General features: G+C 32.1%; 1 protein-coding gene and 1 long non-coding RNA gene across 8 annotated transcripts; both read left to right on the forward strand.

The window, feature by feature from the left end:
* The first annotated feature begins 13 nt into the window (after positions 1-13).
* On the forward strand, positions 14-10,415 carry si:ch73-52f15.5. 3 transcript variants are annotated; one of them, NM_001386803.2, is given in 4 exon segments: positions 14-91; positions 1,794-1,982; positions 5,903-6,319; positions 9,811-10,412. In NM_001386803.2, coding segments are annotated over 3 exon segments (645 nt in total). In that variant the 5' UTR covers positions 14-91; positions 1,794-1,798; the 3' UTR covers positions 9,855-10,412.
* A 12,213-nt stretch (positions 10,416-22,628) lies between these two features.
* LOC147842097 (uncharacterized) lies at positions 22,629-25,029 on the forward strand. 5 transcript variants are annotated; one of them, XR_015944868.1, is made up of 6 exons: positions 22,629-23,027; positions 23,330-23,357; positions 23,541-23,600; positions 23,907-24,045; positions 24,153-24,256; positions 24,840-25,029. It is a non-coding gene; the product is annotated as an uncharacterized LOC147842097 (long non-coding RNA). The 5 variants fall into 5 exon arrangements; XR_015944869.1 differs by having other exon boundaries at positions 23,910-24,045; XR_015944870.1 differs by having other exon boundaries at positions 23,929-24,045.
* Positions 25,030-26,076: the final 1,047 nt, after the last annotated feature.

Here is a 26,076-nt window from a genome sequence, read left to right on the forward strand (position 1 = left end):
CATGTAAGGAAGCGCACAACCTCTGTTTGTAATATCGCATTCGTTTTGTTTTAGTGTGATCGCTGGCTGGATGTGTGCTGGATTCAGTTCGGTAAGAAGCATGTTGGACGTTTAGTTTTTTAATACTGTTAAAAGTCTTGTTTTAGAGGATAAGAGGGAACAGCTTGTTCCCATTTATTCCTGGTTTTAAAGACTTTTTTTGGGCTACGCTTTTTTTACGGGTCCGTTTATAGCTGGAGTTTACTTCTATGCAGTAGGTGATGTCATTTGTTTTTATTTCTTCATGGATTTGAAGCACTAGACTTTTATTTTTGTTTGGTGGTTTTACACTGCAGAATTGTGTAATATTGATTTTGTTTTTAAATATTAATAAACTGCACTGTGCCGTGTCAAACTACATATATTTTAAAATGCACTAAAAATCTTTTTTTTTTTCTCAAAAGGAACAGTTTGTTGTTGTTGTTTTTTTTTAAATAAATGTATATTTTGCTCTTCAAATCTACACTACCAGTCAAAAGTTTTGGATCACTTTTCTTTTTTTTCTAGTTTTAATTAATAATTTAAATAAAATTATTCTGTTCATCAAGGCAACATTTATTAAATGTAAAAAATTGTTAAATATATATTTATTTAACATTGTATGTCGTTTCAAAAGAAATTATTACTTCAGTCGTTATTGCTTTAATTGCTATTTCTGAAGGATCATGTGACTGACGCCTGGAGTAATGAAGCTGAAAACACATCTTTAAAATGAACTGGATTAAATTATTAAATAAATTATAAACTACTTTTAAATTTTTGACCGGTAGTGTACACACACACACACGTATATATATATATATATATATATATATATATATATACACATACACATAACACTTTTTGAAACATTTGAAATCTAAATGGTAACATTAAGCTAAACATTTGTTTAAAGTCACCTTTGATCAGTTTGATGAGTTAAAGAGAGAGTTCACCCAAAAATTAAAATGTACTATTTAATCTTCCTGAATAGGCATGGGCTGCTATAAGTTTTTGATAGTATGAAAACGGTATAAAATATCACAGTTTCACAGTATTGTGATTACTGCTTTCAAAAATACTGCTCTCAGCAACTGTTTTTCCTATTGAACACCAGTAGTTTTTAATGTGGAGGGTCCTTTTATGCTGGAGATAATTGCGCTAAAAAAACTAAATAAAATAATTGTTAAACATGTTTATGGTAAACCTTGAAAACGGTCCCATGCCTATTCCTGAAGTGGTTCCAAACCTTAACGACTTTGCTCTGTCAAACACAAAAGAGTATGACTTGAAGACAGCTAAAAACCTGTAACCATTGACATAGGAAAAACTACTATGGATGTCAATGGTTACAGGTTTCTTTAAAATATATTAATAAGTGTATGATGACAGAAGTTTCATTTTTGGGTGAACTATCTCTGTAAGTCGTTGATTGTATAATTGATCTTATGACCAAAAAGCTTTGAATTGAAGTAGGCCTATATTAACGTTTAGTGGATATCAACCTGTATCCTGTCACATTTGCATAACCATGTTCATCAATTACCACTTGTTTAACATATCCTATCACAGATACCATGGTTAAACTACGGTTAGTGTACAAAAACCACGCTGAATATGTGGACGTATGTCTGTTATTAGTTGCAGTATAGTCGTGGTTTATTTTCGAAAGGGTAATTAAGCTTTAACAAACGGTTTCTGTACACGCATTTACATGAGGAACACAAATGCCCCCGTTTTGTATAATAATACCTCATTTATGTTGTATCCTTGAGTCAGGATGATGGAGAACAGAGTGTTAGAGCGCTCAGGAGAGATTAAAGATCCTCCACAACTCTTCACATACTATCAGGGCGACATCAACACTGCGGTGGACGAGCATTTCTTCCGCGCGCTCAACAAAGCTACCATACCGAAAGACCTCAGCATTAAAGCCAAAGACAGCAGCAGGACTCCCAGATCAGGTACGATGACGTCTTTATATCTAAACATATACATTTATAACAAAGTCTCTTGTATTTAATGGTCTTTGTTTATAATCCCCTCCTATTCGTCGTCATCATCAAGGGCTTTTCAAGACTTAAATCCACATAGCATACTCTCTAAGTGTAATCTTTTTATTTATTTGTTTATTTTTTAGTTTCAATGAAGAATTATTTAATTAAATATGAGCTAATGTGCATAAAATTCTTCTACCAAAACTAGGAAAAAGTTGTATGAATATATATATATATATATATATATATATATATATATATATATATATATATATATATATATATATATATATATATATATATATATATATATATTCATATATATTCATATATTTTTATATTTAAGCTTGGTGACTTAAGAGTAAATGAATAAACTTTGATAATTACGGTAGTATATTTTGTCTTTTTTTACTACACCAAACTTTATTACTATAATTTTTGTATTACCACAGCAACTATCAACTTATTACTACAGCAGATTAATACAAGTTCTTTATTAAGGCATGGTAAAAATATAAAATGAATGAATAAATAAAACTGAACTATCTACTATAAATTATGATAATATAAATTAATGTGATAGATGGACATTTATGACCCAGTAGGCCTGCACACTGAAAAAGAAAACAGTATTAATTGGATTTACTACAGGTTTTTAAGGTAAGTGGTTGCAAACATTTTATATGGGCTTGTTAAATTTATCATTAAATTTATTGTTCAACTTTATTTGTTTGTTTAAATTCAGCCCACGTGAATTGTTTACAGCCACTTACCTTAAAAAAATATTAAATCCAATAAAAAATGTTAGTGCCAGAAAAAAAAATCTTATTTTGAGAAAATTGAACATAAAAAGATATAACATATATACACAGAGTATATATGAACACATAAAAAAAAATATATATATATATATATATATATATATATATATATATATATATATATATATATATATATATATATATATATATATATTGTGTGATACAAACAAACATTGAAGAAGTTAAACTACAGTGTAAAAATATCTGTAAAATGACAGTTTTCCATATTTTTTTATTCATTGTGAGATTTTTTTTTAAAAACTTTTTTAGGCATTATGATTGCATTATGGGACCTTGATCTTTCTTCAAACAACATTTAGCCTTGAGAAGTTAAAAAAGCTTTTTTTTTTTTTTTTTTTTTTTATATTTTTAATAGTTTGAAGTGAAATATATTGTCTGGATTGGTGTTTTATGCTGCAAAAAAACTGGTAATAAGCTGCCAGCAGTGGTGGAAAGCATACTGGAAATCATACTCAAGTAAAAGTACTAATACTTGTCCAAAAATATAGTGCAAATAGAGTAAAAGTATCTGTTGTATTACTTAAAGTTTGAGTAATAAGTAGCCATTTAAAAGTCCTCAAGAGTAGTGAGTATTTCGATGTGTACGGCTCATGCGTTTACATGTAAATTGTGCATGTGTGTGTGTAAACCTAACATTCTGTATTGCTTTTAGTTATTGTTTAAGGCCATTTAGGTCATCATACAGTAAACATCCATCATTGTCTCATCAGTGACATACAGTGTAAATAATCTCTAAATCACTGCGTGTAAAGTTTCTTCTTAAACACTTTTAATGTTTACAAACAGTTTGCTGCATGTCTTAAAGTAGTTCATTATAATGCGATTTACTTTTTTTATGTGCGATTTGATTGGACATGAATCACTGGACTGATTTATCTAATCTCTATACTCAGTAAATAATAAAGTAGTGATGGCAGGTTGAAGGAAAGTATAAAAATACCAATACTAAAACTGCACTCAAGGGAACGTAAAAGGACACATTTTTAACACTACTTAATAAATTACTATTTACTATTTATATAGTACTTAATAAAGTACTTCACGCCAGTACATTTTCTGTTATTTTACAAACGTGGTTCTCTATATATTATTTCTTAAACAACATCTTGTCTCAAACCACTAAAAGGTCAATGAAAGTGATTTTGTTAAACTGTAGAGTTGAATTTTCAACATTAAAATTCAATAGAACAGAGATCAGGCTCCCATGATGCAATTACAACTGTAAATAAATGGAAAACATAAAATACAGAAACTGTTAATTGGTTTGGTTTATTTAAAAAGCACAATAAAACAACAGTTTGTCACCTTAGAATTATAAGGTTCTATCTGACATTTTTATCAAAATCAAGTTATTGATATATTCTTATTAAATGACAACTTATTTACATGATGGGATGTTTTTTTTATAAGTTGTTTACATTTTAAGACTTTTTATTTAAAAAAAAAACAAATGTTACACACGTAATGTTTGCTAAATGAATTGCAAAACCTTTGAAGCTCAATATCTCAAAATCATTCAGAACGCAGATGAAACTTTATAATTCCAAAGTGACGAGTTGTTGAACATTGTGCTGTACAAACCTAAAAGTAAAAAAACATAGAATACATTTAACATACCACACAGCTTCAACGATAAATTACAAGACACCAGATACATACAATTGGATCAATTTTCTCCCAATTTAAAAAGCTCTTTCTAGGAGGTGTAGTTTAAGTTTCCCTTTGAACAAAGAATCATTCAAAATTTTTCTAATGGACATACAGTAGGTAGCCCGTTCCACATTTTAACAGTGGTGTAAAGTAACAAATTACAAATACTCAAATTACTGTAATCGAGAAGTTTTTCTTATAAATTGTAAATTATTAAGTAGTTTTAAAAATGTGTACTTTTATTTTGCCTTGAGTACATTTTTAGTGCTGTATCGGTACTTTTACTCCACTACTTTCCTTCAACCTGCAGTCACCACGTTATTTTTTATTTTGTGTGGGGATTAGAAAAATCAGTCCTGTGATTTCCTGTCCGATCAAAAAAAATAAAGAGGTAAATGGCATCATAATGAACTACCCCAAGACATGGGCGCTTTATAATTGCAGCAAACTGTTTAGAAGCATTAAAAGTATCCAAGAAGATCTCCAGAACCTTTACACGCATTGACCCAGAGACTGTTTAGATGCATGTCACTGATGAAAAGATGACGGATGTTTACTGTATGATGATCGAAATGGTCTTAAACACCCAGCAGACACAAGACGTTAACATGATGTCAGATTGACATTGCACTTCAATGTCGTGGGAACGTTAAATTTTGTTTAGAAATAAAAATCGGTTATATGTCAGAACTCAACGCCAATGTCCAACGGCCAACCTAAAATCAACCAAATATCAACGTCTAATGATGTTACAGCTTGACGCTGTGTGGATGTTACCATTATGACGTCTATCAGATGTTGGATTTTGGTTGCCATACTTAACAAATAAATCTCAGTATGTAAAGTCAATGATGTTGGTTTAAGATGGTGGCTCGACGTTGGATTTTGGTCAGTTTTTAACACAAATTAAAATGAACCAAATATCAATGCCATGTGACGTCGTTGGATGTCAAAATAACATTGTTCCTAGATGCTGGCTAGACATTGAATTTTGGTCACCTGACCTAAATTTAACCTAATATTATCATCTTATGACATTGTGTGCCTGCTAGGCAATAACTAAATTCACTACAGAATGTTACGTTTACACACATCAACAAATTACATGTAAATCATCAGCTTTTTACAGCGTAATACTCACTACTCTTGAGTACTTTTAAAAGGTCTTTTTATTCATACTTTGAGTAATATTTAAAACAGATACTTTTACTCTACTCATACTACATGTCGTAATGGTACTTTTACTTGAGTATGATTTTTTTAGTATTCTTTCCACCACTGTATTTTAACAGATATGTTTAACAGTGTAACAAGACTTAAAATTGCTATTTGAATGTTTACTTGCCATTAGACTGAAAAAATGCTGAACATGTGCTTTTATATTTATAATCCCAGATATCCCCTCATCATCTTCATCATCACCATGGGCAATGTCATGGTCTAAACCCAGCACACACTCTTCCTCAAAACTGACCCCCCTCACCTCCATGGAAACTCCATCTCCATCTCAGGGAGTTATCGTGAACCCCTCGGGACTTTCATCATCGTCGTCCTCTTCATCATCTTCATCTTCATCACTGTGGCCCTGCGCACCCAGACAGAGCTCATCAGCTTTTGAACTGCCTCAGATCCTCTACCAGCAGCCGGCGAGCGGCGAGAGCAGCGCCAGCTCTTACCTCAATCTCCTGCAGATGGAGCGGCCCGCGGGGGGCATCATGATCTCGCCCTTCTCCAAATCAGACACCAGACCTGAGTGGAACTCCGGGGCGGCATTTAAAGATGTGTCTGGAAGCAGAATCAGCCTCGATTCAGGTATTGCAGCTTATGGGGTTGATGTTCGTTTGTTTTGATACAATCAATTGGTTTTCACTACAGGCTAATGGGGTAAAAATAACCTAATATATTGCCACTGTTATATACACTGTTTTTTGCCCAGTTGAGTGATTACATTAATAATTGCAAAAAATGCTTTAACACACAAAATATTGTTTTAATATTCAAATAAGGTTTTAATTCAATATGTGCTAACTTGCATAAGCATCTAATACAAAATTTAACATTGGAAGTCAGGTTCAAAATTGTATTTGTTTTACATTAAGGTCAAAGGTTAAATATCTCTTCTAATAACCTGTTTTAGCAAGAAATATAAATATATTTTCACATTTTTTTGTGCCATTAGACTTTGTGTAATCAAGAAAATTGTGTAAGAATACAGATATGTTGAAATAAATAAGAAATCTGCAGACAAAAATTAATAATGAGCGATAAAAGAAACACAAGTGCATTATGAATTATTATATTATTATTATTATTATTATTATTATTATTATTATTATCTTCTGTACACTTTATATCTGTTTTCAAACAAAAAAAGGAAAACTAAGAAAACAGACTTGCTCACAAAAAAAAAAGACAATTAGGTTCAATTTAAGTTTTTTTATTTAGGGTAGGAAAATGGATAATCAATGATTAAAGTAGGAGGAAATAAAATAAAAATAAATGGTATCTTTTGTTGTAGGCCCAGGGCACGATGTGTTCTTATTCTGGTCCTGCTAAGAACTATTTAAAAAAAAACTCAATAATAATAAAAAAAAAACACTAAGTAAACAGTATTAATTATCATTATTATTAGCCTATAATTATTATTATTGTTCTTATTATTATTCATTTATTTTCTTTTGGCCAGCAGAGAAATTAAAATGGTGTCAAAAAAAGTGCCCAACTGAGTCTGGTTTTTCTCAAGGTTTTTTTTCGTCACTCGCCTATCGGTGAACTTTTTTTTCCCCTCTCCGCTGTCGCCTTTAGCTTGCATGGTTTGGGATCTGTAGAGCTACCCATCGATGAATTTGCTCTTTAGTGTTTGGACTCTCAGTAATGATTTTAAAGCACACTGAACTGAGCTAAACTGAACTGAACTTAAACACTAAAAACTAAAACTACACTGTTCTAGTTTACTATGACCATTTATGTGAAGCTGCTTTGACACAATCTACATTGTAAAAGCGCTATACAAATAAAGCGGAATTGAATTGAACTTTTAGGCTTAGTCCTTTTATATTATTATTATTGTTGTTGTTGTTGTTGTTGTTGTTGTTGTTGTTGCTGTTGTTGTTATATAGACCTAGCTCTGAAGCGATTATGCAAACCATGTTCTGCTCTAAAATGATTAGCTTTGCTCGGCATCAGGTGGACAGCAGCAAGGTGTTTGGCATCAAACTATGACCTTATTTCAAAGACAAATGTGAAATAATACAGTTAATTAACGTTTTTATTTATTGTATGCATACGCAATGAGTGCAAGCCTGCTTACTGATCAAATGATAGAATATGTAAACTTAGTTTAAATATATATAATTCAATAATAATAATTTAAAGCCTCTGTGCTGATTTGCAGAGGACTATTTTTTTGAAGGCGACGTCGCAAGCTCAGGTTTGGTTGACCAATCAGAGGAAAAGGGATGATGTCAAAATTTCATCACCAAAGAAACACAAAAAAACAAATAGAGACTGCAGCTGTATTACAGTAATATTCATTTCGAAGTCCTCTAAAGATATTTAGATTTAGTTTGAGACTTTTGTTGTAAAATGGAAGACATGTTTTGGGCTATTCTTAAATGTCTATTAGACATCTTATTACACAGACAGCTCAAATTTAGCCTTGTTTAATGAAGCCGTCTATGTTTAGACGTCTATTAGACATTAATTAGACTTCTTTTAAAAACAAAAAATGCTTGCTGGGGAGTTTGTTAATCAATTTTATGTACTTTTACTGAATGCATCTGTTTACATTAATTCAATATCTTCAATTCCCACGATGCTTTACAGAAAATTTCACTAATTCACTAATGCAAAGTGCAACAAAAATCTCTTTACTTTAACCCACTGCCGCTTAACACTTCAAATATACATTTAGCAATTAACTTAAAATAAATTGCTTCTGCAGATACAGCCAACAACTATAAATAAATAGTTTTTTATTTCTTAGATGTTTTTATTTATATTTTCCTTCAAATAGCTGAGTTGTAGTTATTTAACACAGTGTTTCTCAACCACATTCCTGGAGGACCACCAACACTGCATGTTTCGTTTCAGGTCTTTCAGTCAAGTGTGTTTGGTTAAGGAGAAACGGAAAATGTGCAGAGCTGGTGGTCCTTCAGGAACATGGTTGAGAAACACTGATTTAACACAAACTGATTTCCATCTACTAAGTTGTTTCAAATCAAAGTTTCTACTGTTGTGATTCTTCTCATAGCTGATTGGTTTAGTTTAAGACCTATAATTATAGGAAGACGATTTCCTCCACGTGAGGAAAAAATATGACTTAGCAAGTCAAAATTATGAAATAAATGACAAAGGTTAAATTTCTCTTCTAATAACTCATTTTAAGCAAAAAAAAAGAAAAGAAAAGAAAAAAATACATATATATATATTCACTTTTTTTGCAATTAGATGCTGTGTAATCAAGCAAATTGTGTAGGAATATAGACATGTTGAAATAAATAAGAAAGTTTTATATTTCCTAGATGTTTTTATTTTTATTCAAATTGCTGCATTTTGGTTCTTTCCCTCATTAAAGTACACTGACTTCCATCTACTAATTTATCTCAAATCAAATTTTGTACTCTTTTTAGGTAATAATTTTGTAAATTACAAAATTTTAAATTCAAAATGATGACTTAGCAAGTCAAAATATGACATAAATCTAAATTATGAGTTTAAAAGACATGACACGTTTTATGTAAAGGGGAGTTTTTATCCTTCAGGGGCTATATATTATATTAAACCTTATTAAAGTGACTTTTAAGTGATGGTAAAGTGAAATAAATCCATACCTTCTATGTATATATATATATATGAGGTCTGTTTAAAAATCACTATAGGGAAAATGAATGGGAAAAATACTTCAAATACTATGTGATGTTTGACCATAAGATTGAAGTATTCTATACACTGTTAACAATTTCCTGTAGAATAACTAACTGTAAATCAAATACAGCACCAATACTGTATTTGCATTTACAGCACCATATATCTCGCTGCATATGTATTTACAGTATTGTATATTGTTATTGTAAAATATACAGTAATTTTCAAAATGCATCTTTAACATACTACATAACTGTCCTACAGTAAAATATTGTTCATTTTACTGTTAAATACTGTGTAATTTACACAAATCGTTAACAGAGTAGCACATTAAATAAATCTCATTAGGCTGCGTTATATTAGCTCTATTATAGGTGTTTTATATTTATATTCAATGTTTATAGATTATTTACTTGCAATCGTCTTGTGTTTTCCAGGTTTGCCTGTCTCAGAAATCAATAAGGATTTGTACTGGTATTGAAGAAGTGATCTCTGGCTCTGATGATACATAATAATACATATTCAGCAGCACAAGACTGGCCTGTTTACATGATTATGTAAGAAGTCTGTGTTTTTGGCCATCTGTGACTCAAACATTTTATTCACAGTGTCAGACATTCCTCTGAAATGAGCACCATTTAATCGCTTCTTTCAGCTGTGAATGTGTGAATAAGCTTGTATTGATAATACATAAACAAGAAAACCTGATTGGAAATGACGCACTTCTCTAAGATATCTAATCGCTGAGTTAGGAAGTAAATTCTATTTATATGATTTGCAGTACGATATTGTTTATCAGACTTTCTTTTGTAAGTATTCTGCGTTTTGAAAGTTGTATTCTACTATTCGTAATGCAAAAGCTATATTGAATATAGGAACTGAAGGGAAACTTTCTCCTCGAACACTTCCTCATTCATTACCTTGAGGCATAAAATAACTTTGAAACCCCATTTTCAAGTATGTTGACTCTTGAAATGAGACGGAGTGGTAGAAGTCAACTGACAAAAACAAAGCAAAAATAAATTTCTCTGAAACTGTACAAGTGGTACTGAAGTTCCTCGTCTCTACAAACCTATTTTCCTCATAGCAGTGATGTATTTCTCTGTCACAATCCCTCGCTTTTGATAGATGATTATGACAAAACAGCTCTGAACAATTGTGATGACTATACACAATTATTTTCAGCAATTGTATAGAGTCTGCTTTCAGTTTCGGACAGGTGACTTTTTTATCAACAAATCCTGACTGACTTCCATCTACTAATTTATTTCAAATCAAATTTTGTGCTCTTTTTAAGTCATAATTTTGTAAATTACAAAATACAAAATTCAAAATGATGACTTACCAAGTCAAAATATGACATAAATCTAAATTATGAGTTAAAAAGACATGACATGTTTTATGTACAGGGGAGTTTTTATCCTCTTGGGGCTTTATATTATATTAAACCTGATTAAAGTGACCTTTAAGTGATGACAAAGTTAAATAAATCCACATAAATCCACATTACACCATGTTACACACAAGATCCATTTTGTAATTTAATTTTCAGCAATTATTAATTAATTTCTTTTCTATATATTGCTATTTTAGTAAATCTAAATTACCAGACAAATGTTTGGAGACATTAAGATTGATTATAGATTTTAAGAGCAGTTTTACGATGCTGCATTTATTTTTTTAAAAGAGACCTATTATGCAAAAATCACTTTTAACAGGGTTTTAACAGGCGCAGTGTGAATATATTCAGCCTCTAATGGTAAAAATGTATTAATTCTATTTTCACATTATTATTTTTCGAATCACACTTCATAAAAACAGAAAGACTCATAAAGACTTTGATTGACATTCTCCCTTTGTCATAAGGAAAGCTCCGCCCATTTGTGAGAATCTCTCCCTCATTACCATAGACAGCCCTGAGTGAGAAGCAGCCATCCGCCATTATAGGTTTTAGTCTGCCGATATAGTGACACACAGGTGTTTATAGCTCTCTCTTTTGAAAAAAAGCACAACGTCATTTGAATTTAAAGCGACAAATCCTGAATTAAAAAACTTGACGAAATTGGGATCACAACCTGAAAGAGGTGGTTTCAAAGAGGTATGAAAATTTATTTGTGAGGTATTTCAAGCTGAAACCTCACATACACACTCTAGACATTCATTTATTTTCTTTTCGGCTTAGTCCCTTTATTACTTATGCTTTACGCAGCTGATGCCCTTCCAGTTGCAACCCATCTCAGGGAAAAATTCACTCTCACTCATTCACACTCATATACCACAGACAATTTAGCCTACCCAATTCAACTGTAGCACATGTTTTTGGACTGTGGGGGAAACCGGAGCACCCGGAAGAAACCCACGCGAATGCAGGGAGAACATGCAAACTCCACACAGAAACGCCAACTGATCCAGCCGAGGCTCGAACCTTCTTGCTGTGAGGCGACAGCACTACCTACTGCCCCACCGCGTCGCCCACTTTAGAGATTTCAGAGAATTAATTTACATCTTGTAAAAAAGGAGCATAATAGGTCCCTTATTAAACAAATTGTGAAAAATTATTTCAGTTTAATATAACATAATGTTATATGTCCGAATTTATGATTGTAATTTAAAGCATCCGTGTTTTACAATCCTTTAGAAATTATTATATGTTGATTTGCTGCTCATCAAATAATTCTGAATATCGAATAAACTAGTTATTTTTCTTAATGTTGCATTTTAAAAAATATATATGTTTTGTTAAAAAATATTTTAATCAAGGACACATTCAATTGATAAAGAGTAAAGACATTTATAATGTTACACAATATTTATGTTCATAAAATACTCATAAATGCATGAGTTTTCCCCAAATTACAAATCAGAAAATATAATAATGATAATAATAATTGATTATATCTCTGAAGGATCAAGTGACACTAAAAATCAGATAAATGATACTAAAAACTCTGCCTGAAACTTAAATCGCAGGAATAAAATACAATAAATAATGCATTACATAGAAAACATTTATTTTAAAATCTAATACTATTTCACAATATTGCAGGTTATATTTAAATCAAATATATGCAGCCAAGTAGAGAAAAACATTCAAATGTAATTAAAATTCCAATATCATCAAAATATTAGGCATAACCTGTCTTTTCATATTGGGATTATCTTTTTTTATTATATATACATATAATTACTTTAGAATATACATATTATCTAATATATAATACATTCATTATATAGCTCAGGATATAGGAGTCCACCCCTCACAAATCTCTCATTTAAATAAATATTTTCAGTAGGATGCTTTACAATACAAAGCCAAATCTGGAGCTAATCTAACAAAATAACTTACAAAAATGATCCATAAATTAGTAGCGCAAATTTATATATTAGAGAAAAATATAAAATAAAAATCTTGAAAAGAGTAAAAATCAAGAGAAGCAAAAAAAATCCATGAAAATTTTGTAGTTTGTATCTTTTTGCAATATTTTGCATGAATTTAAATCTTTCTATTTCTAAAGATGTTCAGTGAATAAAATAATATTTTAACAAGTATATCTGTTAAATAAATCTGTTCAAATGTTCAAAATATAATAAACCATCTTCACAAAGAAATGGATAAAAATATTCATTTTTAAAAGGCTGGTGTCATCATTTATGCTGAGCACTGCGTGTTTTCATTTTACCCCCTTGTTACAGCAAAAATAAATAAATAAATAAAAAATGGAAAAAAGTCATCTCCCATTCAAAGCCTGCATTTCTTTTTATGTATAAATGTCTTCAAGGATAAAGACTCTGTTACGTCCCCACTCATCTTTGCCAGCTAACGTGCCGCTGTTCAGAAGTGGATGACAAATGTCTTCACCCTCCTCCATTCATAAACACACGTACACCCGTGCGCAGGCGTCCTCCTACATGCAGGACCAACGGGTTGCTCTGTGGCTTATGAACATGGACATGAGGATGATTTTCACGCTCATGTATATACTCCCACATATCAGCAAAACAGCTATTAATGCTAATGACACCTTGGAAGAGTCTTCAGGAGATGAGTGTCATGTTCATTTGCATGCTTATAAGCCTTATAGGAGAATAACATTAAAAAGTATTCATTTATCTTTGGTCAGTGCAATAATATACTGGTGAACATTAGATACGACCAGGCAGTTTGAGGAAAGTCTTTTTTGTTAATAACTATAAACGAAAACAAATGTATTTGAAACCTGTATTTGATGTATTTACATATCATTTAATATGAATCTAATAACTAGAATAATTAGTGTTTTTGAAGTTAAAACTTTTGCTATTTTATTTAAGTTGTTGCTTTTTATTAAAAAAGCTTTTAATTATTACATTGAATAGGCTGTAAGAGTATATACTCTATAGACAATGAGGCTGTAGGAGTATATACTCTATAGACAAATAGGCTGTAAGAGTACATACTCCAGACAAATAGGCTGTAAGAGTATATACTCTATAGACAAATAGGCTGTAAGAGTATGTACTCCATAGACAAATAGGCTGTAAGAGTATACTCTAATCAAATAGGCTGTAGAAGTATATACTCTAGACAAATAGGCTGTAATAGTATATACTCTATAGACAAATAGGCTGTAAGAGTATATACTCTATAGACAAATAGGCTGTAAGAGTATACTCTAAACAAATAGGCTGTAGGAGTATATACTCTAGACAAATAGGCTGTAATAGTATATACTCTATAGAGAAATAGGCTGTAAGAGTATATACTCTATAAACAAATAGGCTGTAAGAGTATATACTCTATAGACAAATAGGCTGTAAGAGTATATACTCTATAGACAAATAGGCTGTAAGAGTATACTCTAAACAAATAGGCTGTAGGAGTATATACTCTAGACAAATAGGCTGTAATAGTATATACTCTATAGAGAAATAGGCTGTAAGAGTATATACTCTATAGACAAATAGGCTGTAAGAGTATATACTCTATAGACAAATAGGCTGTAATAGTATATACTCTTTAGACAAATAGGCTGTAAGAGTATATACTCTATAGACAAATAGGCTGTTAGAGTATATACTCTATAGACAAATAGGCTGTAGGAGTATATACTCTATAGACAAATAGGCTGTAAGAGTATATACTCTATAGACAAATAGGCTGTAAGAGTATATACTCTATAGACAAATAGGCTGTAAGAGTATATACTCTTTAGACAAATAGGCTGTAAGAGTATATACTCTATAGACAAATAGGCTGTAGGAGTATATACTCTATAGACAAATAGGCTGTAAGAGTATATACTCTATAGACAAATAGGCTGTAAGAGTATATACTCTATAGACAAATAGGCTGTAAGAGTATATACTCTATAGACAAATAGGCTGTTGGAGTATATACTCTATAGACAAATAGGCTGTAAGAGTATACTCTAAACAAATAGGTTGTAGGAGTATATACTCTATAGACAAATAGGCTGTAAGAGTATATACTCTATAGACAAATAGGCTGTTGGAGTATATACTCTAGACAAATAGGCTGTAAGAGTATCTACTCTAGACAAATAGGCTGTAGGAGTATATACTCTATAGACAAATAGGCTGTCGGAGTATATACTCTAGACAAATAGGCTGTCGGAGTATATACTCTTTAGACAAATAGGCTGTAAGAGTATATACTCTATAGACAAATAGGCTGTCGGAGTATATACTCTAGACAAATAGGCTGTCGGAGTATATACTCTATAGACAAATAGGCTGTCGGAGTATATACTCTAGACAAATAGGCTGTCGGAGTATATACTCTATAGACAAATAGGCTGTAGGAGTATATACTCTATAGACAAATAGGCTGTAGGAGTATATACTCTATAGACAAATAGGCTATAAGAGGTTGTTTAATGGAAGCTTTATATACAGCAGCGTATACTACGGCAGATTGTCACAATGTAAATATAAAAAAGCATAAAAATGCTGCATTCCTCGGCAGGAAGTTTTTATTTTATTTATTTGATGGTGCAAATGAGGTTTGCACAAAAAAAGTGTTCCTTTTTTTGTGGTCTACTTTCGCAAAATAAAATATATATATTCCAATTAAAGAAGGCATCAAGGCACGTCCAAATCTGTCCAATTCTACTTAATTTTCTTTCTTCGGATGTTCCTTCTGATCAGATTTTGCAGTATGTTTCCTTTGCTCCCTTTGATATCCCACAATGCCTTCAATTTATGACACTTGAGTTAAAGAATGTAAGAAATATCTTCTTATGTGGTCAATGGAGAAAAAAAGAAACTCATAAAGTGTTGAAACCATATGAGAGTAAATAGTGTACATTTTCATTTTTGAGTGAACTATCCCTTCAACGTAAGTGAATGGGAGAAAATTACTAATAGTTATTCATAATTAGTGGTTAATAATTAGTTAATGATACGATTGATTAGATATAGAATGTTTTTTATAAAATGTCATGTTTTAATATGCATTTACATTAACCCATTTAGCAGACGCTTTTAATCAAAGCAACTTACAAGTGCGGATAAAAGAAGCATTTGTGTTGGAGAGCTGATATAGATTGTCTGGTGCATACAGTGAAGAGAGTGTGTGCCCTAAGGTTAGTTTGTCGAGCCCACCCACCTGTGTGAGGCACACTAAGAATTGCAAAATGTTTTTCATCAACATGAAGTGTTGATAAGAGAGTGTCTGGTCCACATGGAAAGGAGAAAGTGTGTCCTACAGGTGGTTTATCCACTCCACTCACCTGAAAACACTTGATGTTTTTCAGAATCTAGGAGTGTTACTAAGAAAGTGTCTCGGGAGAGGAGAGAGTATTTGTACCAAATTGGCATACATAAAAAAAGCTTCAAAATACATACCAAAAATATGCACCAATTGGCATGCACATCTCTCACAATCACCAGCAATCTAATTCTGGCAGATTGCTAAAGGACTACAAGTCTGCCAGCATATGGACTACAAGTTCCAGTCATGCACTTCACTCACATTATTTATACCTCCTAAACACACACATTTTAGTCTTGTAAACATTTATGTGAACATTATGACGCATTTTCCTTGTCTTGCTGGTTTTGATCCTTTTTTTGTTTGTTTATTTACGCTGTACGCTGTCTACCTTTAAACAAACCGCTTGTTTATTGACCACGACTCTGGATTGCCCAAATACATCTGTTTCCCTATGTGCTGACAATGGCTTTCCTGACCATACTGTTAATAAACCCAACAATAACTAATAACTGATTTCATTTATCTTTGTCATGATGACAGTACATAATATTTGACAAGATATTTTTCAAGACACTAGTATTCAGCTTAAAGTGACATTTAAAGGCTTAACTAGGTTTATTAGGTTAAAGTTAGAGTAATTAGGCAAGTCACTGGATGGTTTGTTTTGTAGACAATCGAAAAAATATTGCTGAAGCGGGCCAATAATATTGACCCTAAAATAGGTTTAGAACAATTAAAAAATGCTTTTATTTTAGCCGAAATACAACAAATAAGACTTTCTCCAGAAGAAAAAAATATTATCAGACATACTGTGAAAATTTCCTGAATCTGTTAAACTTTATTTGGGAAATATTTGAAAAAGAAAATCACAGGAGCACGAAAAATGTTGACAAACTATGTGTTTGTGTGTGTGTGTGTGTGTGTGTGTGTGTGTGTGTGTGTGTGTGTGTGTGTGTGTGTGTGTGTGTGTGTGTGTGTGTGTGTGTGTGTGTGTGTGTGTGTGTGTGTGTGTGTGTGCGTGTGTGTGTGTGTGTGTGTGCGTGTGTGTGTGTGTGTGTGTGTATGTGTGTCGCCAGGGCGGAATGAACCGGCAATTTATCCAGCACGTTTTTACGCAGCGGATGCCCTTCCCGTCTCTGGGAAATATCCACACACACACACACATACACACAAACACATTCATTACAGACAATTTAGCCTACCCAATTCACCTGTACCACATGTCTTTGGACTGTAGGGGAATATGTAAATGTGTGTATATATATATATATATATATGTATATATATATATATATACATATATATATATATATACATACATATATATATATATATATATATATATATATATATATATATATATATATATATATATATATATATATATATATATATATATATATATATATATATACATATATATGTATATATATATATAATTAAAAGTAACTAAGTAACTAATTACTTGAGTAATTTTTTCATAATGTACTTTTTTTACTCTTACTCTAGTAACTTTCAAGATTGTTACTTTTACTTTTACTTGAGTACAGATTTTGGATACTCTACCCACCTCTGTCGGCAGATATATAGTCCTTTAGTGATCTGCCAGGATTAGATGGCTGGCGATTGTGACAATATCTAGCACAAAAATTTGAACATTGGATGAAGTCACATTCATAATTCTTGTTTCATTTTTGAGTAATGTGTGTTGGTGTGTGTATGAACATCTACCTTAGTACAAAAATAAATGATCAGACTATAGAAATGAATAAAATTATTAAGTTAAGTTTGAGAGCTGCTGAAGGGGACAGTTATGGCTCAGTGCAGGGGAAAGAAAACTCACGGCTTTAAAAAATATACATTTCAATAGAAATCTGCAGACAAAAACTGAAAAATTGCACCAAATGTATCTCTTAAATGTGTACTTTGGATGTTTTTTTTTTTTTTTGCATTAGACAAAAACAAATACTTTATGAAAACTTAAAAAGTCTAAAAAAGGTACAGTCAAAAACCTGCAGTGTCTCACCTTAAGAAAGCAAATAAGGTCAGTTTCATGTTGACTGAACAACACTCAACTGCAGACCACAGCAAAAGAAGTGTGCTTTATAGTGGACCAGATGGTGGAACTTGTCATTTCAGCTTGTTCACTATTCGATTATTGATGCCTTGGCACATTTTAAGTTCTCTTCCATCTGCCCTAATTTTCCTGCTCTCTTATGAAGTAAATAAATCAGGCAGATGCCAAAGCAAGACGACAAGAGGAGAACATTTAAACTAAATCTGTCATGTGTGACATTTAAATTGTTCTCTCTAATAAGTGGACTAGTACGAAGCCATATATTCGAATGACTAGATGATGTCTGAAGCCTCTAGAGATGTGAGATGTTCTCATATGTCAGCACTTCAACACAAATCTCCTTTTAGACAGATATCAAAAGACCCTCAAGCTCATTAAATGGTGATATAGGTGGGTCATGCATGTGAATAATGTGGCAAGCCATTTTTACTTCTATACACTCTTATCACATTTCCGGGTGTGGAAAAAGAATGGAGGAGTACCACAAATATTTTTTTATTTTTTTATAAATACATACATAAATAAAAAGAAAAGAAAATCTCCACAATGCTGAATTCACGACTTTCAATAAAAGAAAAAAATTGTGTGAAACCAGAAATTGCCAGAAGAAGAACATCAAATTTACTGTCCCACACATAGACTCTGCATTAGAAACATCTCACATAAGTGTTAACTAGTTTTTTTTTTTTTTTTTTTTTTTGACCCAAAGATTATATAACATAAAGTATAGGTTTAAAAATGTATCGTTGAGACAGGATCGTTGAAACATATCATCACCGTCTTGTAAAAGAATCTGTTCCTTTAGAGGCATTATGAATTAAGAAATCACAATTAAGATGTGATTGTACCAGCCTGATCTCACGAGAAAACGAAGTATTTTACGTTTTGGCAGTTTAGTGGCTAATTCGTACAAATTCGTACGAGTTCAGTCGTAAGAAAATGTACGATTTTAAAATGGAGGCGTGGCACCTAACCCCACCCCTAAACCCAACCGTCATTGGGGGATACGCAAATCGTACTAAAATGTACGAATTAGATCGTACAAATTACTAAATGAAAAAGTTACGAATTGCCGTGAGACTGTGTTGGGTTGTACTATATAAAAACAAGCCTAGAGTTATTGATTAGCATACAGCTAATATTGAAGGCAATCAACCAAAATGATGAGTTGTAGAATGTGCCTCTTTATTGTGTAATACTGTCGCTAAACTCCACTTCCACAGAAGATCTTTGTTAAGTGGGTGTGTCAAAATGTCTACACAATTAGTAGCAACATTTGTATAAACAAGACACAGCTCGTACAAAGGGTCCAAATAAACTCTGTTGTCTTTTATTCTGGATGGCAAGAGCAGTGACTGTAATGTATTTTTTGCAGTATTAAACTTATTTGTAGAGATTTATACAGAACAGGAACTGACAATTCTTCCAAAACAACACAAAAAGCAGACTTCTTAGCCCCCAGATGCACCCATTAAGTTTTTAACAGGGTTGCCAATGCACCACCTTTCCATTTAAAAAAATCTTTTCCATTTAAAAACAAACATTTTGTCATACACCGTAACCCCCTAAAGTTAAGGTAACCCAAATTTGAGAAACCGATTGCAACAAACCATTTTAGTTCAAAAACTAATCCTAATGAGTGAACTTAGTCCAATTGAGGAAACAAAGCAATTCGAGCACAGTAAAACCCAATAAATGAAGAAAACTCAAACTAACTGAGTACTGTAAAACCCAATAGGTTTAAGCAACTCAAACCATTTGAGGAAACCGATTGACACAAACCATTTGAGTTAAAAAAAAAAAAACTAATCTATATGAGTACTGTGAACTTACCCCGTTTAAGTTGAAGTAATGAGGTATTTGATTAACTCATTACCTTCAACACTGAGTTCAAAACTCTTTTCAAATGAGTAGAATTAATTTTCAGTAAATTTTGAGTTCACTACACTCATTTTATTTGATAAAGTTGACTGTTGGGTTTTACAGTGTAGCTGAATGCAGCTCTGCTTCTACATCTGTGCCTGTATACTGTAGCTCCGTCCATTGATTTTCACTGCAGTAGGTAATTAATGATGCATTAGACAAACTCAGGTCTGCACAGAAACCAAATCATAAAGACGCTCTTAAGACAATGAGAAACTGTGCCAAGTTTTTTGTTCCTGATTCCAACATGTAAAGGTTGGATTCCAGATTACATCCCATTGTAAAAAAAAAAATCTGGTATTTTACGACAGCTAGGGTGACAGAAAAAATGGTAAAATAACTGTGGGTAAATTACAGACATTTGCTGTAAAATAACTGATTTTAAATTACAGAAATTTAAATCTAAGGAAATTTCTGTCATTTAAAGTCTGTTTTTTAGGGGAAATGTTTGTAATTTAATGGCTGTCAGAAAAAAAAGTAAAACAATGAATTTTTTTACAGTGCAGTAGGTATTTGGTCCTTTGTTCACTTTATTTTACAATGGGTTTTGCTTCTAAACAAGGCACAATTTAACTCTAGAAAGATTAAAGCTAAAATGAAGATATACAGTAATGTACAGCAAGAGTGAGTGTCTGTTAATATTGTTCAATTTTACAGACAAAGTTTACTTTTTTAACTTAATAAAAATACAAGAAGAGGGCAGCACGGTGGTATAGAGGGTAGCACTGTCACCTCACAGCAAAAGGGGAGCCTGGTTCAAGTCTTGGCTGGGTCAGTTGGCATGTCTGTGTGGAGTTTGCATGTTCTCCTTATGTTCACGTGGGTTTCCTCCGGGTGCTTGTGTTTCCCCCACAGTCCAAAGACATGCGCTAGGTGAATTGGGTAAGCTAAATTGTCCGTAGTGTATGTGTGTGAATGATAGTGTATGGTGTTTCCCAGTAATGGGTTGCAGCTGGAAAGGCATCCGCTGCGTAAAACATATGCTGGATAAGTTGGCAGTTTATTCCGCTGGCGACCCCTGATTAATAAAGGGACTAAGCCGAAAAGAAATGAATAAATGAATGAATGAACAAACATAATAATATTAAATTACAGTATACTTGTCTATACACTGTAAAAAATTTCCAGGTTTTCACAACAAGTTACTGTAATTTTTCACAGTAAATTACATTAGTATCCCTTCACAGTATTTAACTGAAAAATTCACAGTAATATGTTGTATTCATAATTTTATTGTGAAATTACGGCAGGTAGCATGATTACAGCAAATTACTGTGAAAAGGGCTATATCTTTTGTACGTTAGTTATAAAAATTCAAACCTTTTTTTAATTAAACGTAGAAATTAATACAAATTAACTTTTAACAAATAATAACAGAATGTTATAGCCCCCAAAACGATTTGGTTACCAACATCTTTTTGGTTGTACTGCACCTTTATTTAATTTTATACAGTTAACATAGAATAGGAAAGAATATTTAATGAACATAACTGTGTGCTTAGCCAAAACATAATAAACTGGAATAAAAAAGTAATTAATTAATGAAACCAAAGACTGTTAAACAGCCAACAATTATTTCAATGTCAGGGTAAATGTCTGCTTTAGACTGTTTCATGAGTATTAGGCACATGCCATCGCCTGGAGGTCACTAATCTCAGAATTATATATATATATATATATATATATATATATATATATATATATATATATATATATATATATATATATATATATATATATATATATATATATAATTATTATTATTATTTTTAATCTATATAAATAAATCACAGATTAGAGTTTTAAACAACTACATTCTAGCATGAAAAACAGTTAAAACTTCATTTTCGGACGCATATAGAGCCATTGAAGACGGGGCAATTGTCCCAATGTCTAGCCTGAAGACAGGCGCCTCTCGGCGGATACATGAGTAATGAGCGCCGTTACCGCCTGGAGGTCATAGATCTCCGCTACCGGCAAAACACACTTAAAATTACACACAATCTTTACTAACAATCCACAGATTTCAGTTTTAAAGAATTACATTCTCGCATGAAAACATGTTAAAAGTTTATTTCATTACAGATTAAAAGCAATATTTATAATATTATGTGCCTTCTCATCCACCATTACAGCTTGATGCAGCTTGGTGCGAAATGAATCCCGGGACGAAAAAATAATAATTCTCAATACACTCCAAACGAACTTTATTCTTATTGTTAAAGTCAGAGATATGTAATATTTTGAATGGAAAAGAAAAGAATTAACTTTATATTTCAATCAATATATCACTTTTGCACTGCTTCGGTTCAGGACTCGTGTGACATTGAATCAGATTCAGATATTTTATCAGACATGCTCATAAGCTCATAGTCATCAACATGCAATTCGTGTACAAGCAGTACACGAACCAAGCAATATAATGAAATATTAATGAATTATATGTCTGCGTCTTACAATATTATACAAAAAGGAATCGGTTTCAGGCGAATTCGACTCTTTACTGTTCACTTAAAGGAGCCGATTCATTGAACAGAACTGACTCGACTTGACCGCAAACAAGCGCCATCACCACAGACAACGCCTCCGTCGTCTCTTCACCCAACGGATTCATCCTATTCATCCTCGGTAAGTGTTTAAATGTGACTTTTGTCCGTTAAATGAGTGTTGTATGTGTATTTCTGTATAGTGCATGTCATTTAACAGGAATTTACCGAGTACTTTAGTTGTACTCGCACGTACAGGGTTTAAGCGCGCCTTTTTTTTTAAACAAGAAATTAACGACGCCAGATGGTGCTTGTAGTGTTTTCTGAGGTATTAGCATAACGTTAACGTTAGTTCCTAAAAAAAGGGGAATTTTCTTTAATTAACTTCTTGTTAACTGCATTTTCTGTTTCAGTACAAGTCTGAAGTAAAGGTGAAATGACTATAACGTTAAGGTAAGCTCTGACCTTCACTTAAGTTAACGTTGCTGTTAACAGTTAACGTTAGTCACCATCATGTACGTTAATTTTGTTCACTGTAACGTTAAGTTAGTTAAATAAACTAATCTCATTATGAAACAAGTCTTAACTGTTTTATTAAATGAGGCTTATAATACAATTCAGTTGTATTCTTTTAAACTAACACTAACACAGTACATATTGTATTTCTCACTGGTGTTAATGCATTGCTAACATTTACTAATGAGAAGTAATTGTATATTGTCACTAACTGTAGATTTTATTTTTTTGGTGTTCAGGTGTACCTGATAATAGCTGAAGTGTGAGGTGAGTGTAAATTCTGAGCACACAAATATAACCTAAATTCATTATCACAATCTAAACCTATATATATATATAGAGAGAGAGAGAGAGAGAGAGAGAGAGTATGTGTGTGTGTGTGTGTGTGTGTGTGTGTGTGTGTTAGGTTGAGTCTTGTTCTACTCTTATTATATTCATATTTTTTTGCAGCCACAGCCACTGATGTTGAAACACTGATGCTACCAATCAACCCTCGCTTTATTATTAAAGGTAATGTTGATGCCTTCCTCATTTTTATTAGATTTTTTAATGTCAGGTTTTTCACAGATTTGTTGTAAGCATTTTCTTGTACAAACTCTTTTTCTTCTTCCAGAAGTTCCACCAGTACCTCTAGTCGTAGTAAATATTAGCTAAAGATTTTTTTAAACTATAGTTTTTATTTTTATTAGCAATTTTACTGGGTATGTGTGTTTGTTTGCTTGGTTTTTAATAGGCAGAGCATGGAATGTCAACTTTGTTTCTACAAACAAATGTAACTATTCACAAACATCTCTAATTTAGTCTTTCTTTCCCCAGCAGTACAACATCAAACAAACAGTCTTATTCCTTGGAGGGTCGAGTGGTCATGGGACCTCACCTGGGTTTCACAACTGACTTTGGATCTGGTCTGAAACTAAAGTATGCTGAAGATGCCTTTTGCACTCTGGAATTTAAGGTAATGTCTACAATAAATATTGTAAATGAGGGCTTGTTTTGGAGGGGGTTAAACAAGGAATGTATAGGAGCACAAGTCATGACTCCCCTTGTCCCCTTGTAATAAAGGGCCGTGTTGCAGACTTAATTTGTTTGTCTGTGCTGGAGACCAGAGGGGAAGCTGTCTTTAAAAGGATGGGGCTCTTATACCATATGTGAAGTTACCTATTCAGGTGAGTGGATTACATGCAAGTCATTGCAAATGCATAAATAGTGGGAAATTTTTACTGGACAGCACAAATTAAGTGAAACTCAAAAAACGTTGAAAAATATTTGGAATATTTGCAAAAAACTTGATTGAAATGAATACAACACAAGTGCTGTATCACTTCAATCAAGTTTTTTTTGCAAAATTTTCCTAATATTTAAATCATGAAAAATTTGCTTGATGCAAGAAACATCCTGCTAGTATTCAAGAGCAAGTGCTGTGATGCATGTGTTAACTTTGCAATAAGTGTGAACCCAGCATATAGTCTGTAAACAGAAGATGTAAATCAAATCAACTGTTTTAAAATGCTCTGCGTAGGTTATTAAAATCCCTATTTGTTGTTGGACTGTTCTTGATTGTGTGTTTGTGATGGAAATGTTTTTCAGATTGTTTTCAAATGTTTTTGTTTAAATGATTGCAGTTTGACTGAGCTACAGTATTGTCAGCATGTTTAAACTAAGCTAACAGTAATTTTGCTCTGTAGCGCAGCAGTAGTGTCCCAGTAGTGTTGTATGAAGCTAACTGTTTGTCTGCCCTTTTGCTTATAGGTGCTTTTTGGGCACCAGTTTGGAAATGGAAGACAGACGAAGTCAAAGAAGCAGAGAAGACACATCAACCAGCAAGTGTGTACAATTATCAGGAAAATGATTGACCTTGAATAGACGACTGCCTAATTTAGCAATAAGTTTTGTCTCTCTCATGTATATGTGTGTGTGTGTGTGTGTATATATATATATATATATATATATATATATATATATATATATATATATATATATATATATATATATATATATATATATATATATATAATGAGAGAGAGAGTGCACTCTGAAGCACTGTTTTTTATATGTATGCTACATATGATTTATTGATGATTATTAATATGTTCTTATAGTATTTTTTGAGCCTTCACCTTTTGAAAGTTTTCTGAAATGTTTACATAGATGTCATTAAGCTGTTAAATAAATCTGTAAAATGTATGTGTGTTTGTTTTTATTTTGATTTTAGAGTCTTTTCAGATCACCCAAAAATGAAGATTCTTTCGTCATTTACGCATCCTCAGGTTGTTTGGACACAAAGGGGAATATTTGATATTTTTATTCCTGTGTTTAACAAAAACAAATCATTTTTAACAGAGCTGGAACAACCTGAGGGTGAGTAAATCAAGATAGAATTTTCATTTTTGTGTGACCTAAATTTGCTTTAAAAATTTACAGCACCAAACTGTTAAATTACAGTAATCCGGGATATAACTGTAACTTTAAAGTTAAATCAGGTATTTAAACTGCAACATACTGCTAAATCACAGTAATCGTTTTGCAAATTCACAGTAAAATATAGTTAATTCTACAATATAATACTGTGAAATCACAGTAACGGACTTTATTATCTACTGTAAAGTTACAATATATGGTTGTAATTTCACAATAATTTAATGTGACAAAACCACAGTAAATTACTGTGAACTACCTCACAATAATTTACTGTGAATTTACATACAGTAATTTACTGTGAAAGTAATGCAATTATTAGCCAGTAATTTACTGTGAATTTAAGGTCAAATTTTTTACAGTGTATACTTTCAATGTCCACCAATTCAACAAAATAGTCACCTACACTCTCCAAAAAGTCATAAAACACTTTCCAGATGGACCAAAATTGAATTTTGTTTTTCAAAAAACAGGTAATCTTTTCTAAGGTAATGCAAAGGTCATTGCGTTTATCCACAGAGATAAACGCCAGGACTGTCTTCTTGTTTTGACCTAATTCACAACAAACTGT

Source organism: Danio rerio, chromosome 10 (genome assembly GCF_052040795.2).
Source record: "Danio rerio strain M-AB ecotype USA chromosome 10, GRCz13ab, whole genome shotgun sequence".
NCBI classification, from domain to species: Eukaryota; Metazoa; Chordata; class Actinopteri; order Cypriniformes; family Danionidae; genus Danio; species Danio rerio.

Excerpts from the sequence above, each read along its gene's own strand:
- si:ch73-52f15.5 (XM_087268728.1), top strand. The coding sequence starts at position 1,799 with ATGATGGAGAACAGAGTGTTAGAGCGCTCAGGAGAGATTAAAGATCCT. Across the intron at positions 1,983-5,902 it reads CAGCAGGACTCCCAGATCAG|ATATCCCCTCATCATCTTCA; the intron begins GTACGATGACGT and ends TTATAATCCCAG. Across the intron at positions 6,320-9,810 it reads CAGAATCAGCCTCGATTCAG|GTTTGCCTGTCTCAGAAATC; the intron begins GTATTGCAGCTT and ends TGTGTTTTCCAG.